Below are 17827 nucleotides of genomic sequence, written 5' to 3' on the forward strand. Positions count from 1 at the left end.
CGTGCCGCTCTGCCCCCGCCCTCCCTCCCCAGCCGCTTCGATGGCCTCTTCCCCACGCAACCCTGTGGGGATGGTCGGGATAAACAAACCCAGTGCCAGGGAAGAATTACTCAATGTGACACTTAATTGATGCAAAATACACAAATTCCGTGGCACACCGCAGAATTTACAAGCGGAGGGGCCGACGGGGCGGTGGAAGAAGGGGCGGGGGGGAGGGAATTAATCACCGAGTCTCAGGCGTGAAATTAAATTCTGAGGGAAAGAAGCCTCTTTCATTACTCCGGAGCAGAAGTAAAATGCTGCGGCGTGTACCGGCGACAGCCCCGGGGGATCGGGCGCTGCCAGGGCTGGCGTGGGGCTGGGGGAGCCAGATGGCTGAGCCCCGAGAAATCTCCAGGGGCATTCGGGGCACCCTGGGGAGGCTGCTGGGACCTCCTCCAATCGGATGAGCCATGCTGCCCCAGAAAGGTGCCCTGAACACAGCTTCTGCACGTGGCTTAGCCCCCCGCCCCCCCACAACCCCATGAGCTGGAGAGCCCTGGACTCCTCGGCCAGCCTCTCTGGTCACTGGTCTCATCTTTATAAAGGCAGACGATAATGCGTACTGCATGGAGTTCATAGTCATGGAAGCTCTCGATAAATTCTACGAAGGACCTACATGTCCAGAATGGCTGTTTGGGGGTTGGATTTTAGGGAGCTCAGACCGTTCTTGCAACTGCCTCCTTCACCGTGGACCACACAGAAAGAGAAAAGTCGCTTTCCTCCCCCTCCGCAACAGACGCTCTTTGGAAAGCAGTAGAAACAATGATGCAGCAACAGCACAGGAACAAGACAGCCACCACGACACGGCAGCTCGTCTCCTGGGTGCTCCCCACGTGGCAGACACCGCGCTAAGCTTTGCCCATCTGGTCCCCGTTTCTCACAACAAGCTGGGGCGGGGGTTGCTCCCATTTTACAGATGAGGAGCCTGAGGTCTGGGACTCTCCTTATTCTCTGCCGCCTGGCACAGCTCGTGAGGGGTGAGGCTAAGCCGGCACCTTGGGCTGGATTCAGAGTCCTTTATCCTGTGCCCATCTTCCTTCCCGCCCTCTTGCTTTCTGGAACACTGTGAGGACTGAGGAACCCACGGGTGTGGTTGCTGCCCTCACTAAATGACCGTGGAGGACACACTGTCACGTGGACCCTTTCACTCCCTCCTTTTGCCTTGGAGCCTGGGGAGATGAGGCCACCCTTCCCTGGGTAGTCCAGCCACTCCTGCCGGCCTGGGGGCTCTCAGGGGTGCTGGTCACTAGACAGCGAACCTCCGCAGCAGAAACCGTGACCAGCCTCTCTAGTTCAGGACTGACTGAGCACCCTCCTCAAGCCAGAGTGGATGTGTGGCACATGGGGCTGGAGGCTGAGGCCTGAGCTCCCCGACGTGCCCCCCTCGCACCCCCTCTGCACTGCCTTCCTCCAGTATCACTTGCACGTTTGCCGAGACAAGCAGCTTGCAGATGCCTTGTCACGCCACATCACATCAGGGCCATGTCACCGCCGGGACCCCGTCCCCTTGGCTCCCTCTGTTCCCTTCCTTCCAGGTCCCTCCTGCTCCTTTCAGCTCCCGTTCTGCCTTTGTCCCTCTGGGCAGGTTTTCTTCTGTTCTGTTTTCTCCCTGTCCTCTGTCTCTCTGTGCCTGCGCCTCTCCCCTTCTGTCTGCCCGGGGGGCCTCCCTGTCTTTTCTTCTGTCTCTCATTTGGGCTTTATCTCTGACAGCTTCTCTCATTCTCTTCTTGCCCCAACCCCCCTTCTCCCCACAGCTGGTGAGGAATGGAGACCAGGAGGAGATCAGGGTTGGCACACCTTCGGGTTTAAAGGGTGTCTTTTTTGAGAGACACCTGTCTACTCCCCCAGTAAAAGTGGAGGTTAGGTTGGCAGGATGAAGGGACTAAATATTTGTGCAGGAGAAAGAAGCAGGTTGGCAGGAAGGGGGGATTTCTGCACCATTCCCCTGTTTTATGAGAAGCATGCAAATGAGATGCAAAGCAGCATGCAAACAAGTCCCAGTACTTCCAAAGGAACCACTCTAACACATTGGGGAATTGGGCTGCAGATTCCAAAGTCTGGCCACAAAGAGAGAGGCCCTCAGTGCAGCTACCAGCAGTTTCCCTTGGCATTGGTTAGGTCCACAAATCTTTACTTAGCACCTACTATGTGCTAGGCACAGGGTCCGGTGCTGGAGACACAAAGAGGGATCAGAGAGCCCTACCCTCTTGTCTCCTGCTCCTCAAATGGGCTAGGCAAATGAGAAAGGGTCTGGACAGAGATACTCTGAGGGTCAGCGTCATCCTCCCCAAACCCCAGACGGTCAGAGTGAGATGGAACCCTCTAGTCGGTCGGTCCTCTAGTTAGGCTACTTTTCCAGAGGCCCTGACAGGTTGCACAATTGGGTGAATCTGGTCTCCGAAACGACCATGTTATCGGTTCACCCTCCTTCCACAAGCCACTCCAATCCCACCTCCTCAACAGCAGAGATATTCAAATTGTAGGTCACAAACGGTTAGGAACTTATGAAATCCATTTGGTGAGTTGCGACCAGCATTTAGATAAATCAAAATTGGATACGATAGAATAGGAAATAGCAGAGTTCATTTAAATGCATGTGGTAGGAGCGATCAGTGTGCCTTGCACAGGTTATGATAAAAATGTCTATCTGTGGATTGCTGTCAAGAGTTTGAAAAAGCACTGTTTCCAGAAAGGCACTGCTCCTTGAGGGGGACCCTGTGCCCTCCTTTACTCTGTGACTGGGGCATGTGCGGGTGCTCAAATGACCCCTTCCTTGCAAAGAGGGATGGTACCCTGGCTGCAGAGGGAACGTCCTGGCTTTGCCTCCCACTGGTTAAACAGTTGGGGCAAGTTGCTTGGCTTCTCTAAGATCTGGTTTTTCTCACCTGTAAAACAGAACAGCGTACCCCTCACGAGAATATTTTGGTGCCTAATAGATAAGATCTGGCATGCAGGGGACTCAATAAACTTTAGCTTCTATCCCTTTAAAAAAGGGATAATCATTCCAGAAATAGAATCTTTTCTTTAGTTTATAAATATTGTTGTTTATGGATTATATCCTGCCTACTCTCAATCTATAATAGAAGAAACACATGGGCTCATAAACAGGGCAAATAGAATCTTAAAAAATACTTAGAGGCATGAAGGAACAAAATCCTCCAAAATCCTATCTAATCTAACCTCATCATTACTATGTTTGAACATCAGGTTATACTCATGAGCTTCCTGGCAGCAAAGGCAAAAAGGGGAAAGAGAAGATGGATTGCATTCACCTTCATTATCAATTCTCCAGGAGAGGTAGCTTGCTTAGGTGTAGACTCTGAGGTTCTTATATGAAGGGCACTCCAAACCACACTAGACATGTTCTGCCCTGCTGGGCCCTGTATTTTTGTTCTTTAATCTCCTTCTCTGAGTCCCCTGATGACCTAAGTACACAGCAGTGTCCCAGATCCGTGGCATGGACATGGCCATCCCCAGGGTGGGCTGGTGCCCTCCACAGCCCTCTTGCCTACCTGTCACGGAGAGGCGGGCCCCATTGCTCTGCCGGGTCTCCCCACTATACTTGTGCTTGGTGATGCAGCGGTAGGTAGAGAGGGCGTCCTCCTTCTGCACGTCAGAGATGTACAGCCCGCCGTGGTGAGTAATAAAAAACCTGTTTTCTGGAGACACAATCAAGACATACTCCATTACTCCCCTGGCAGGGCACGCCAATAGAAGCCACTCGGGCCGGCAGCTGCCTTCCTCCCAGAACTTTAGATGTAGAGGTTTCAGACTTTTACAGAAGGATGGTGGGCTTTAGAGTCAGCCAAGATCTGGGTTCCAATCTGACATGTCCACTTAATAGCTGTGTGACCTTGGGAAAGTCAATTAACGTCTCTGAGCCTTACCCACATAAGGGGGTGCAAATAATGCATCACAGGACTGAAATAATAATGAAGTATCTGGCGTACAGCAAGTCCTCATCTTTCCTAATTCTGGGCAAGAGTTTGAAAGTTCCTTCACATTCCATACTCATCTGTTCTTACAGGCATCTGAGGTGTCCTCTCCATCGTCAGTCACACGACCAACAAGCAGAACAAAACTCAGGCCTTCTGGATCCCAGCTTTCCCCACGTATGGAGCCCAGGACAAGCCTAAACCCGTTTCTCTGAGTTTCTGTCATCCATTCAGTCAGCGAACAGTTGCTGAGGCTACCTCAGTGGGGACGGGGAGAGCCAGGGTTACAACACTCATTCACCACTCAGTTCTTGAACGCTCATTCTGTGCGAGGCAAAGGCACAGATGCTGTGCTTTACTCTTCAAGGTCCTTCCACGGTCTTATTGTCAGGACTCGGCAGGGAAGCCGTTAGGACAGGGGACAGGACACCCATTTTGTGGATTATGACATCTGACGCCACTTAGCGGTGGAGTGGATTTCCTTGTCTGAGGTCCCAAGGCAAACCCTGAACTTGAGCCTAGTCAGGGCTCACTTTAAAAGGGGAGAATATGGACTTGCCAGCTGGGGCGGGGATTGCGTTCAGCTTCAGATGCCCGAAGCCCAAGACAGCGCCCTCCCACCCAAGGTCCAGCCAGACTGAGAGTGAGATGCTGACTTTGGGTCCCTCTGCCTGCTCTCTGGGGACGAGGCTGCTTCCCCAGACAGGCATAAAAGACCCTAGGCTGCCATTTCCACCAGAAGTGGGCACTGGAATCAAGACCGTACAGTGTTTTTAAAAAGGAGCTATAGGGGAGAGGGTCATGCCGACTCCACTGGAGGGACCTGCTAACATTCGAATGCCAGGCTCTCATAAGGAAACACTTTGGGTGGCCCCATGTCCTTCAACTCCTATTATTTAGAGGTCTACTTCCTCCCACCTGGGGGCTGATGATCCCCTCAACCAATGACGAGAGCTCTGAACATTGGCTCTCAGAAACATCCTGTGGTGTCCCACCACCCCGGAGCACCAGCCTCTGCACCAGGGGACTAGGATCTCGCCTAATGACACTTGGTGACAAGGAATGCTATAGAATTGTAGGGTTGAAAGCTGAAGGTGCCTGACCGCATCATTGACAAATGTTCTCCAGCCTTCCTTTGAATGTCTCTGGGTTTGGGGAACTCACTACCTCGCTCAGTGGTCCACTCTGGAGTAGATAGCTCTGACTTTTGGAGACATCTTCCTTGGTCACAACTGGTCTCCTGGTGGCTCTCTCCACGGGTCCTGGTTCTATTCCCTGGAGCCCTAGGGAACTAGCCCGAACCTGTGTCACTGACACCTCCCTCACCAACTGGAAAGGAGCTGTCATGCCCTTTGACTTTTCATCAGGCGAAGCTTTATCTTTAATATTTATTTAATATGGTCTCAAGGAACTTCTTCAAAATGGATGATCTCTTGTTTCTTAATGAATGTTGGTTTATCTATTGATCTCTGAATTTCCCCTCCGTATCTCCCATCCTCCTTTGTATAGGATTAGACCTACTAGGTGCCGGGGGGGGTACCTAACTATCAGCCTTGATAGAGCACAGGATAGAGTGCGACTACCACGCCCGGCCCAAGACTGTTCGCTTTTCTCAGGGGATGCGCTGGAGTGGGAGGCAGCCCCATTACACCATACGTCCCACTCAGCTCATACTCAGCTAAGGCCTGGTCCGACCACTGCCTTCTCTCCACCCTTGGACACCTGACCGTGTGGGACTAGGTCTGGGATGTCACATGGTTCCCCACCGAGTGGCAGATTGTTGGGGCCACCCCCCTGGAAGAACACTGGGCCATCTGGCAGCCTGCCTGTCCTCTGGACCCCCACCACGCCCTCTCCAGCACCCAGACCGCACCTTGCAGACCCCCACTCAGTGCGGTGGGTGAGACACGAGAAGGAAGCGGGAGGGAGCCCAGCCCTGCTGCCAGCCGTCGGAGAGGACCCGGGGGAAGCACAGAGAAAGCCTGGCTTCCCCACCAGACTCTGAATGTGCCGTTTTGTCTCCATGTTGTGACATCCCAAAGTCAAATGCGGAAGCTCTCCCGTGATTTATTATGTAACTGGGACTGGAATGCAGAACTACTGGAGGGTGTTACTGCCAATCAGAAGTGTCTGGTCGGAGGTGTGTGTTTGTGGGGGGAGAGACCCCCAAATCCACCTCAGCAGCCTACAGGTGCTCCAGCCCCAGCAGCTTGGACCCTGTGATCCCGCGGCCCCCAGCACCCCGGGACGACGGTGCACTTGGTCCTACTGGAATTTTAAGCTGGGAAGGGGTGCTGCGGGGATGGTGGTGGGGAGCTAGGGTTTCTATGGCAACAAGCAGCTGCTGCGTCTGATGTTTCACATCCTTCATTGTCCTCATTTCCCCCCTCCCTTCCCCCCTTCTTGTGCATATTTAATTGCAGTAACATTTCCAGACACAGTATATCGCTCCTCGTGAAACAAAGGCGGGCCGCAGCCAGGGGGAGGCACAGCGCTTGCTCGCTCAAGAGAGGGGAAGAGAGAGGGGAAGGAGAAATCAGGGGTATTATGTTAATCCCCTCTGGGGGGGACTTGTGCAACATCAGTTGTGCATGTTTGATGAGAATCAGATGATGGGCCCTGCTGGGGAAGGGAGCAGCAAGAGGCCGGCGGAGTGAGTGGCACACGGTGTGGGATGGGGGTGGCACAGCCAGCTGGTGGGGGGTTCGGAGGGGCCAGGGATCCACAGAACAGCTGGCCTCCAGGGCTGGCTCTGATGGTGTGGCCTGGCAGTCGGGCAGCCCCTGCTCCACACCCCAAATGGGAACGGCCTTCCCTGGAATGGGTAGAGGAGCAGTTATCCCTCATCCTGGTTCCTTCTTCTCAGGGAAGGCTGGGTCCGGCTGGAGGAGGGGGAGTGGCAGCCACAACCTCCATGTCCAGCCCCCGTCCTGAGGCCATATGGAAATGCGGGTCTGGGATCATGTTGCGTAGATACCAAGACTGGGAGGTACTAACGGCTTGAGGTGGCCAGGGGCCAGGAGACATCTTTGGTCATCAATACCGTTCCACCCCAAATTCCAGCAGTGTCGCCATGGGCGACTGCCAGGAGGTCACTTTCCCTTAGGCTCTAAGTCTGGGATAGGGATCTGTGTTTCAGTGTGGACTGCTTTGATGCTGCTGGACTATCACCTGCCAAAAGCTGCAGCATTGCCTGTGAATTTGCCTGTGACCAGGGAGGCACAGTGTGTGGTTCCTTTTTTCTTTTTACTATTACTACAGATTCTCCACCCCTGCTTTACCATCCTTCTTCCTGGTGATCTGGAGCGGGCCTCTCCTTTTGTAAGCTCAGTATTTATTGAGCACCTATTACATGTCAGGGCAAGGCTTTCATAAACATTATCTTATGCAATTAATTCCCATAACACTTTTGAAATGGATACTATTGTTTTTAGTAAGCAAAGCACAGAGAGGTTACATAACCTAGCCACAGTCACACAGCTAATAAATGGCAGAGTCCAGACGATCAGTCCACTTCCCATGCTCTTCCAAAGCTCTGTGCTAGACTGACTCTCCTAGAATGGCGGCCCTTCTCATAGGGACATAAGGTCAGCAGCCTCTGCTTGGTTGCTTCTGTCAGTGGGGTCCTCACTACCTTATAGCTTATAATGTAAGAGAGCACTCATACATTCAATTCAGTTTGGTTTATCAAGTCTCTGTGGAGCATCCCTAGGTCCTGGACTATGCTCCATGGAGAGGTCTTGGACCTGGTCTCTGCCTTTTGGGATTCCATGGTTAGAAGACAATGTTCTTCCACCAGGAAAGGTGTTATCTTGGGGGCTGGCGAGGGGTGGGGAGACCTGATGGAGGCCATTAGTGAGAAGAGGAGGATAAAGAGGGTCCAAGCCCAGGACTGGATTTAGGAGGCTGGATCGGCGTCCTGGCACTGCCACTAACGATGGACTGTGCACTGAGTTCAAAAGTATCTCCCAAAATGAATGCCCACCCAGGGCTTGTGAACGGGAACTCATTGGAAACAAGATCTTCACAAACATAATCAAGTTCAGATGAGGTCATATTGGATTGGTGTGGGTTCTAAATCCAGTGTGACTGGTCCTCTTCTAAGAACGGGGAGATTTGGACACAGGCACATGAGCACAGAGAGAAGGCCATGTGAAGACAGGCGCAGAAATTGGGGTGATGCATTTGTAAGGCAATACATGTGGGATTGCCAGCCACCCCAGAAGCTATGCAAGAGGCCAGGAAGATTCCCCTCTAGAGCCAGGACAGTGAGCACGCCATGCGAGCACCCTGACCTGGGGCTTCTGGCTTCTAGAACCATGACATGGTAAATCTCTGCTGCATTAAGCCATTGGGTTTGTGGTAACTTGTTACGACAGCCCTGGGAAACAGACACCAGGTGACCGCAGGGGGGTCCAGGAGTCTCCCAGGCCCTCACTTGTCCCTCCTGCACAAGAGGTGGGGTTCATGTGTGTTTCCCACCCTGCTTGGACATTAGCATCATCTCAGCAGCTTTTAAAATTAAACTCAGAATCTCTGGGGGTGTGGTCTCTGAAGAAATTGGTCTTTGCAGAAATCTTTTCAGGTCCCGAAACATGCAGGCAGGGCAGAGAGCCGTGGGGTAAGAGAAACTCACGAGGCCCCTTCCCTCTGACAACCAACGTCTCTCTGATGGCGCTCAGCTTCTGAGTCCCGTTTCCCCTTCAGGAAAACAGAGATAATAAATAGACCTTACGTCACGGAGAAATTGGGAGAGCCAGATGAAACGCGGCTTGTGAGAGGCCTCGGCACACTGGCGGGGTTCCATCACCCTCCATCCAAGTGACCCCACCTCAAGGAGATGAGGGGCGCTCGGTCCCTGTGGCCGGGCTTCCTGCAAATTCTCCCCTTCCTTCCCCATCAGGAGCTTGGCCATAAAGAAAGGGGCTGCCTGCCCTCGGTAACGCAGAGGTCCCGCACACAGCGGCGAGGTGAACCAACAGCATCTTCTTGGTCTTTTTCTAAAAGGTCAAACAGCTGGGCCTCAGAGACTCCCCAGAGCTGCAGGAGGGAGGAACACTAGAAATCTTGGAGGTCCTGGCAGCTCCAGGGGGCTGCAAGTGGCGGGGGGGGTGGTGGGGGCTGCCCTCTGCAGAGGCTTGGCTTCTCTCTGCGCTCAGAGGCAGGCGGGAGGGTCTGTTTGGTGGGGAGAGGGTGCTGGGCAGAAGAGGAAGAAGGAGCTGAGGGTTTGCAGGAAGGTATGGGCTCCACGGATCCCACTCCCAGCCCCTAAAGCAAGGGAACAGAAATGACCAAATACAGCAGGGACAGCAGCCTCCTGCCTGGCTCCCTGCTTTGGCCCCTGTCCTTCCCCCATCTGTTCCCAAACTACAGCCCGAGTGAGGCTTTAAAACCGGAGTCAGATTATGTGGCTCCTTTCCTCAAAGCCCTCCAGTAGTCTCTCATTTCACTCAGTGTGAAAGCAGGGCTGATTGCAAAGTAGGTGCTCTAGAAATAAGTATTTCTAGAACGAAGAATGACACTCCCCGAAACGTGAAGGTAGTTTTATTGGCACGTTGCTCTTTTTTTTTTTTTTTCCAATTTATTTTCAGAAAAACAGTATTCATTATTTTTTCACCACACCCAGTGCTCCATGCAAGCTGTGCCCTCTATAATACCCACCACCTGGTACCCCAACCTCCCACCCCCCCGCCACTTCAAACCCCTCAGATTGTTTTTCAGAGTCCATAGTCTCTCATGGTTCATCTCCCCTTCCAATTTACCCAAAAGCACATACCCTCCCCAATGTCCATAACCCTACCCCCCTTCTCCCAACCCCCCTCCCCCAAGCAACCCACAGTTTGTTTCGTGAGATTAAGAGTCACTTATGGTTTGTCTCCCTCCCTATCCCATCTTGTTTCATGGATTCTTCTCCTACCCACTTAAGCCCCCATGTTGCATCACCACTCCCTCATATCAGGGAGATCATATGATAGTTGTCTTTCTCCACTTGACTTATTTCGCTAAGCATGATACGCTCTAGTTCCATCCATGTTGTCGCAAATGGCAAGATTTCGTTTCTTTTGATGGCTGCATAGTATTCCATTGTGTATATATACCACATCTTCTTGATCCATTCATCTGTTGATGGACATCTAGGTTCTTTCCATAGTTTGGCTATTGTGGACATTGCTGCTATAAACATTCGGGTGCACGTGCCCCTTTGGATCACTACGTTTGTATCTTTAGGGTAAATTCCCAGTAGTGCAATTGCTGGGTCATAGGGCAGTTCTATTTTCAACATTTTGAGGAACCTCCATGGCACGTTGCTCTTGATGAAACAGCAACACGGCAAAGTCAGATACCAGCTCTAATTTTACCTCCTCCAAGAAGCCTTCCCAGATTAGCGCACCCCCAGTACTGAGCGTTTCGTCTGGCAAACCTCTTGCCACTGCTAACCACTGTGTCTGCTATATCCAATCACTTTTGAAAATAATTATGTTTGAGCTTTCCAAAGTCAAAGTTAAACAGGATGGAGGTTCCTTAAATTAATAAAAATGGAATTACTCCGTGACCTAACAATTCCACTTCTGGGTGTGTACCTGGAAAAATTAAAAGCAGGTTCTTAAAAAGGACTTTGTTCACCTGTTCATGGCATCAGTCACACTAGTGAAAGGTGGAAACAACCCAAGTGTCCGCTGATGGACGAGTGGACCAGGAAAGGTGGTTTAGACACATGATGGAATGTTGCTCAGCGTTCAAAGGGAAGGGCATTCTGACACAGATGACGGTGTGGGTGAACCCTGAGGACATTCTGCTCAGGGAAATAAGCGGTCACAAAAAGACAAATATGGTCTGATTCCGCTGATAGGAGGTACCTAGAGCAGTCAGCTTTGTAGAGACAGAAAGTGGAATGTTGGGTGGCAGGGGCTGGGGAAGGGGAAATGGGAAGTAGTTTTCCATGGGTACGGAGCTCCAGGTTTGCGAGATAAAGCTGCACTTAAACATTTCTGAACTCAAGACGGAGCCGAAATGCTACTGAAATAAAAACTTAAGCCTTAAAAATAATTAAGATGGCAAATTTTATGTTATATGGATTCTACTGTGATTAAAATAAGAAAAATTTTTAAGTCAAGATTATAAAGAATTAGAATGAGTGTTTTCAGGAAGTAGTGAGTTTCCTGTCACCAGGGGTATTTAAGTAGAGACTGAAGAAACGCTTGGCTGAGATATTGCATAGAGGATTTAAATACTGAGTAAGAGAAAGAAATTGGATCATCTTTAAGGTCCCTTTTTTCCTAGAAATATATATATATATATATATATATATATATATATTTTTTTTTTTTTTTTTTTTGAGAGAGAGAGAGAGAGAGAGGAAGCAAGGGGAGGGGGCAGAGAGAGAGGAAAGAAAGAATTTCAAGAAGGCTCCATGCCCAACTTGAGCTCCATGCAGGGCTCGATCCCATGACCCTGAGATCATAATCTGAGCCCAAATCAAGAGTTGGGTGCTTAACCAATGGAGCCACCCACGTGCCCCTAAATTTGTAAATTCTTAATTGAAAGGACAGCGGAGCTGCAAGACCCCCTTGGAGATCAGCTCCTACAGCGGTTTGCAAATCTGTGTCTGTAGGCTCCTTTCCACCCCAGGACTTTTGCTTCTGTCCTCCTTCTGGGCCCAAAATGCTTTTTCCTTGACTCACTCCCGGCCCCGTTCAGATCTCAGCTCAGACACCATCTCGTTGCAAAGGCCTTGCCTGACCCCTCTCTCAAAATTAGACTGTGCTCCGTGTCCCTGCCCAATTCCTTACCCTGCCTGTTTGTCTTCAGAGCACGTGGTGCTTCTCGCTGACAGCAAGGAGTTATTTTAGTAACCCAGCTCCAGAACACGGCTGGCACATAGAAGATGTTCAGCGCACATGCGGCGAACGGAGGAATCCGGGCAGGAGCGGAGGCACCTCCAGCCAAGGGAGACAACAGGTTCTCCAGGCTGGAGTCCTGTCCCGAGGTCCCCCGTGCTCTGGGGTCTCTCCCCCCCAGAACCCCTGCTGATATACCATAACGGTTTGGCCCACTGCCTACCCCCCTCCCTTAAGCCAATGCTTAACGCTTGTCTTGGCTCCCCAGCTCAGTGGGGTCCAGGCTGGGACGTGTGGAGGATGGTGTGGCGCGAACAAAAGGGAAGGAGACAATGAGCGACCTGGCCGGGGGTTCTGGAGTATAAGCCATGTCTGACTCCTCTTCAGAGGGTGGCCCCGCAGGGAGTGACCTCACCCTTCTCAGGAGCTACTCAAGCATGTGGAGACCTGGGACAGCCCGCCCAGGGAGAAGGAGAAACAGGGACAGTCTCTGTCCAGTGTGCCTGAGGCTGGCCTTCCCCCGTCCTTCCCTAACCAGGGAACTATCTCTCCCGTAGCGGACGGGAGTGCAAATGCACTCGACCGGAGGAGGGACCCCCTGACAACAGGCGTCCCGGGACGGAACCACATGTCCTGGGCCCAACTCTGAGACCGGACCATGCCACGCCGCGGGGGAGGTGGAGTGGTGGTCTGCCCCTCTGGGGACAGAGGAGGGGGACTGAGCCGCTGTGGGCAAACTCCACCTGCCGACGCTAGAGGTTTCCATGGCTGGGGCCTTTGAGGAAGAAGACCCGTGTGTGGGAACCGATAGCCAGACACTTTCTCTCTTTGTCCCCTTTAGACACCCTTGGTGGGCAGAGTCTGCCTGGGCTGGGAGACTGATCTGGGTCCCGCTGGCGAAGTGTCTTCAATGGTTTTATAAACTCAGCAAGCAAGACACCCCAAGGTGCCTGAATCGGGGTAACCTCAGGTGCCCAGCTCTCCCACATGGGTCCCCCCATGAAGTGCCATCACTGGCCCAGGTGGCACCTGCGCTTTTGTTGTACAGAGGAGGAGACCATGGCTCAGGTGGGGACCAGTTCGAGTCACGCATCTAGTGAGAGGAAGAGCCGGGGCTCCCCCGGGCTCTCCGGTACCAACCCCGAGCTGCTGTCCCCAAAACCAGCTGCCAGGAGAGCATGAGCTGCATTCTGGAGGGCGCCCTGGCCAACCTCTCCCAGGTGACGTGCACTTGGCTGACCCTTCCAGGCAGCGGTTGGGCCCCTGGCTTCTTCTGGACGTGGTGTCCCTCTCCCTAGCCATGGCCAGTGTGGGGGGTGAGCAGGAAGGGGAGGGAGGCCCTGAAGCCGGCACCAGAAGGCACTGGATGGACAGAGCGGATGAGCCACCTCCCTTGGGAGGCCCCCGTGCGGTGACGCGAGCTGTCAGAAGTAGTAGGCAGTCATCTGTTCCGGGAGGCCTCACATAGAGGCAGCAAAGCCTGCCGCGACCGAATGGCATGTGTTGTCAGGAAGGCAGGGCCACGGGCAGGTGGCTGTGTGGGTCTGAGAGGGAACAGGGTGCATGTGCAGCCACGTGTGCACTGCTGGGTGCTCTGACCCAAGCTGCTGGGGCAGAGCTGGTAGAGAAGGGGCCGGCAGCTTAGGGGAAGCATCTGCTTGCCGTCCAAAATGCGAGGCTTGAGACCTGTGTCCTACCAACTGTGTGGCTTTGGGAAAATCCCTTAACCTCTCTGGGCATTTGTTGTCTCACCCCCCAACTGGGGGTCCTAACAGCCCTGGTTTGCTCATCTCACAAGAATCTCCTGCAGTGTCCAGGAGATAATGTCTGTGAAAGCGGCCGTGACATGTCCTGTACTATACGTCCTGCGGGGGTAAGGGGGTTGTTTCCACAGTACAAAGTGTGTAAACACACAGGGCAGGCGTGATTAAGACATGTATGGGGACCCAGGTATCTTTGTGCGTATTGTGCTGAATGAATGAATCCTGGCCGTAGGAAAACTTCCCGGGAGAGGTTTCTCGGCTCCTGGACTCCGAGGGGTCCCTAAAGCAAGAAAACCGGAAACTGAGGGGGGGGTCTTTTGCTTGGCTCGCACCCCTCACCCCCGCAAGGAAGCCACAGAACGCAATAGGGTAAGGAGCTGGGGACAGAGAGGTGGGAAGAAACGGACCGAGATTTGTAGAGTCCAGGATTTGGTCGGGATCCGAAAAATCATTCAGTCTCTCTTGGGAAAGAAGAGATACTTGGCCTGTGTCCGTGCGAGTTTGCTTTCGGGGCAGCCTCAGGATGCCAAAGCCTTGAAGTGTCTCTATCGGCCCCCGGGGGCATCCCGATCCCACAAGAGTAATTGCGATCGATACAGGTTACTAGTTACAGCTCTATCCAGCACAGTTTTACAGAAACAATGCGGTCAGCCGGCTGCGCGGAGATGCACGAGACAGCTCACCCGCGGGTAAGGCGGCTCTTCCCTCCCAAGCAGGCTGCCCCATGGGGCAGGGTGGGTGGGGGTAGCTGATGCTTCTGGGGGGGTAGAATCAGCCCTGCCTGGGGATCCGGCACCAGGGCAGCCTGCGGAACGCTATTTAGGGCCAACCTTGCTGGGCCTTACTCCTTTCTGTCCTGCTGATGGTGAGACCCTGGCGGAAACTGCTATCCTGGGTTTCAAAAGCCCCAGGGAAGCCGAGGCCCATTTTGGCTCCTCTTATTCCCTGGACTCTGGACCCCCAGGACTGTAAGGCCTGCAACCAGGACCCCAAGAGAGATTTGCAACACAGTGGATAGCACAGGGTATTGAGTCAGGAATGTGGATTCAAATCCCAGCTCTGGGTGCTGGCTGGTTCTAAGTTCTAGTGCCTCCCTGTCATAGGCTGAATTGTGTCCCCATAAAGTTCCTATGTGAAGTCTTGATCCCCAATGTGACTCTTTTAGGAGACGGGGCCTTTAAAGAGGTAGTTAAGGCTAAAAGAGATCATAGGGGTGGGGCATGGATCCACCAGGACTGGTGTCCTTGTGGGAGGAGGAAGAGATGCCAGGGCTATGGGCACACAGAAGGAAGACTCTGTGAGGACACAGCGACAGGGGAGCCGTTGGTAAGAGGAGAGGACTCAGGAGAAACCGGACCTGCCACTCTGGTCATTTTGTCGTGGACACCCTAGAAAACAAACACACCCCTAGTCCAGACATGCTGTTCCCTGCGGGCCCTTCCAGCATTACGATTCTAGAACTGGATCCTGCTGTGTGAAGACACTGCAGGGAGGGCTTCTGGGTAGGAATGGGGAGGAGGACAGAGGCCAGCTGGTCCTGAAGGTCATTGAGTACAGGCTGGGTGTAGACATTGAGAGCAGGAGGGGTGCAGAGAGACCCAGCCAAGACCCCTTAGTGGGTGTCTGATACCAGGAGCAGAGGAGGCATCGTGCAGGGGGGGCGTGGGTGGGAAGCTGTCCCGGGGAATGGGCCTTTGATCCCGGGTAGGGCCTCGTCTGCGCTCCCTTTCAAACATCCAAATCTCACCTACCACCGCACAGGGCGCCCAAGGAGACTGGGGCCTAGAGGGGCACATGGCTAGTCTTTCCCTTCCCAAGTGGAACTCAAGTCTGGGAGCATGCACGCATCTGGGAGGCCAGATGGATGGGAGGTAGGACCTCTGCTATGAAATCCGGATAAGGTATGCAGAGCCAGAAACTTCGCCCTGTCTCTGGCCGGCAGGAAGCATGAGCAAATGCCAGAGCGAAGGTTCCAGTGGGGAGCTAAGCCAGAGCACCTCACAATTCCATAACCTCCATGCACCCGGGGGCAGCTCTACCTGCCTGCTTCCTGGCATAAGGGCTCCCAGGTACTGGGGAAGGCACCAAGGCCTCCTGTTTGTCTTCAAGGTGTGATGCCAGGCTGGGCTGGGGCTTGGTGGGTGTGTCAGGCTCCCGATGGTGGCATAACAGACCACGTGTCCCCAGGAGGCCTTGCAAGAAGGCCTATGCCCTTCTGTGCCCACTGCTGCCCCTGTAGGTGAGACAGCGAGTGGTCAAAGAGGAGGATATGGAACTATAGAGAGATGCCGACCTTATCCGGTTCTCACGGGGTGTGACCCAGACTCTGTTTCCCCGCAAGGCTGGAGGGACCCAGAGCTGACCACAGCAGTCATATTTTCCTGGCTGGATCCAGCCACGGGCCACGCTTAGCTCTAGGGTTTGGCTGACTTGGAAGCGCCGAGGTGGTCTCCTCATCTCTACCCAGCTGTGGTCTTCCAGAAAGGGTGGAGGTTTTGCTTGGAAGAGCACCGTGACCTAGAAATGTCGTTTATAAGAGTCTCTCCCGTGGAAAGGCTTGTGCAGAGGCAGGCCTGGTGGGGCTGAGAGCACTGGCCTGGGAGATGAGAAGCCTAATTGTGAATTTGCTGGGGGACTTTGGACAAGTTGCAGTGCTCCCCCTGGGCCCATCTCCCTAACTGATGAATGAGGAGATGGGACCATTTGAAGGGACTTGTTTTGAAGGGATCTCCCAAGCCTCACTTTCCTCGTGATTTTACAATTTCCCTCCACTTGGCCCGGCAAGGGTGGGGGGAGGGTGTGTCTCTCTTTTTAACCCCATCTCAGCGAGAGCTCTGAGGAGTGCTGAGCACAGGAGCCAATGTGGTCTCAACACCCCAGTCCAGAGTGGTCTACAAGGGTGTAACAGCGCCTGACCCCCATGGTCGTCCTAGCCTGACCATGCTGAGCTGCCACCAGCCCGGAGTCCCCACGTCTGCCCTGGAAGGGAGATGGGCCATGCTCCCTATCTTTATCTCTGCCTTTGGCCCCTATAAGAGATGGGGTCACTGGAGGGATGGGAACCTGAGGTCTCTTGAGGGCCAAGGATGTTGATAGCATCGTAGAGCAGAAAAGGCCCCATCTGGATTCAAAAGGGCATGGGTTCGAACCATGTTTCCCTTCCTTGCTGGAAGGTGTTGGGTGAGCCACTGGACCTCTCTGAACCTATTTCCTGGGAGCATTAAATGATATAAAGATCATGCCCAACGCAGTGCCTGTCACATAAGAGGGAGTCAGTTAGTCATTACTGAATAACTGAATGAGTTAATGGATAAGGGAATGTATAATTCTCATAGCAGTGGGGTGGGGGGCTCTCACCACCTGCCCTGGGCTTTGGCCTGCACGCACAGGGTGCTGTAGACCATTCCCACCACCTCCCAGCTGCCCACGAGCTGGCGTCTTGAGCAAGGAGGACGGTGTGGATTCCCAGGGAGGGACCAGACTCAGCTCCCGGGAGCCCTGGTGGGTTGACTGCTTTGGGCAGCTGAGACCTAGGAGGGCATCAGCACTGTCTCCGGGGCACTGCCCAGGACCTGGAGCTCCCAGGGGGTGCTGGGATGGACGGGATTGGGGAGGGGAGCCAGCAGGAGAGTTCTGGCGGAGGGAGACCGAGGAGCAGAGGCTGGTCTCCTCTCTCCCTGAGTCCCTTTCTCCAAATACAGCTCTATCCTTCCCTACCCCAGGATTAGCACACATCTCTCATTCTCCTATTGCAACAAGATTTTATTTCTAATTATGCTGTAATAAAGCTGGAGCACTCCCAGGCTTCCTTTCAAATGACTTGTACACACACTGCCGATCGGATCCTCCTCAGCCCCATTGTAATAGCATTTCCCTGACATTCATTAGACATGCATGAGAGGGGCGCTTTAAGAATAGAATTGCATTTAAATGGATTTGCTGAGAGAGGAAGATGAAAAAGAGAGAGGCGAGGGGGGAGGAGGGAGAGGGAGAGAGGTCTGTTGAACAAACTATGAAAACAAGATGCTGTAATAACAGGGTGCTGAAATAAGCCTCTTTCTTCCCCGTCCTCCTCCGGCTGCACATGGCCTCCCAGCCTCCCCGGAGCCCCCACCCCCACTTTTATGTTACCCACTGGGGGGGCTTCCGAGCGCCTCGCTCCATGTGTCAGATGTTCATGGTGTAATAGAAATAACTATTATTACAATCCGGGAAAGCAGCCTTGCTTCTACAGAACCCCGATAGCCTG

The 17827-nt window shown here is 53.2% G+C and overlaps 1 protein-coding gene across 1 annotated transcript in view; it reads right to left on the reverse strand.

Annotated features, from left to right (window-relative positions):
• DSCAML1 (DS cell adhesion molecule like 1) overlaps positions 1–17827 on the reverse strand; it is a 339836-nt gene that overhangs the window by 98347 nt on the left and 223662 nt on the right. The window contains exon 4 of the mRNA XM_044257920.1: positions 3555–3701. Coding sequence (XP_044113855.1) covers positions 3555–3701 — 147 coding nt within the window. The remainder of the gene's footprint in view (positions 1–3554; positions 3702–17827) is intronic.

This window comes from Neovison vison, chromosome 7, assembly GCF_020171115.1.
Source record: "Neovison vison isolate M4711 chromosome 7, ASM_NN_V1, whole genome shotgun sequence".
NCBI classification, from domain to species: Eukaryota; Metazoa; Chordata; class Mammalia; order Carnivora; family Mustelidae; genus Neogale; species Neogale vison.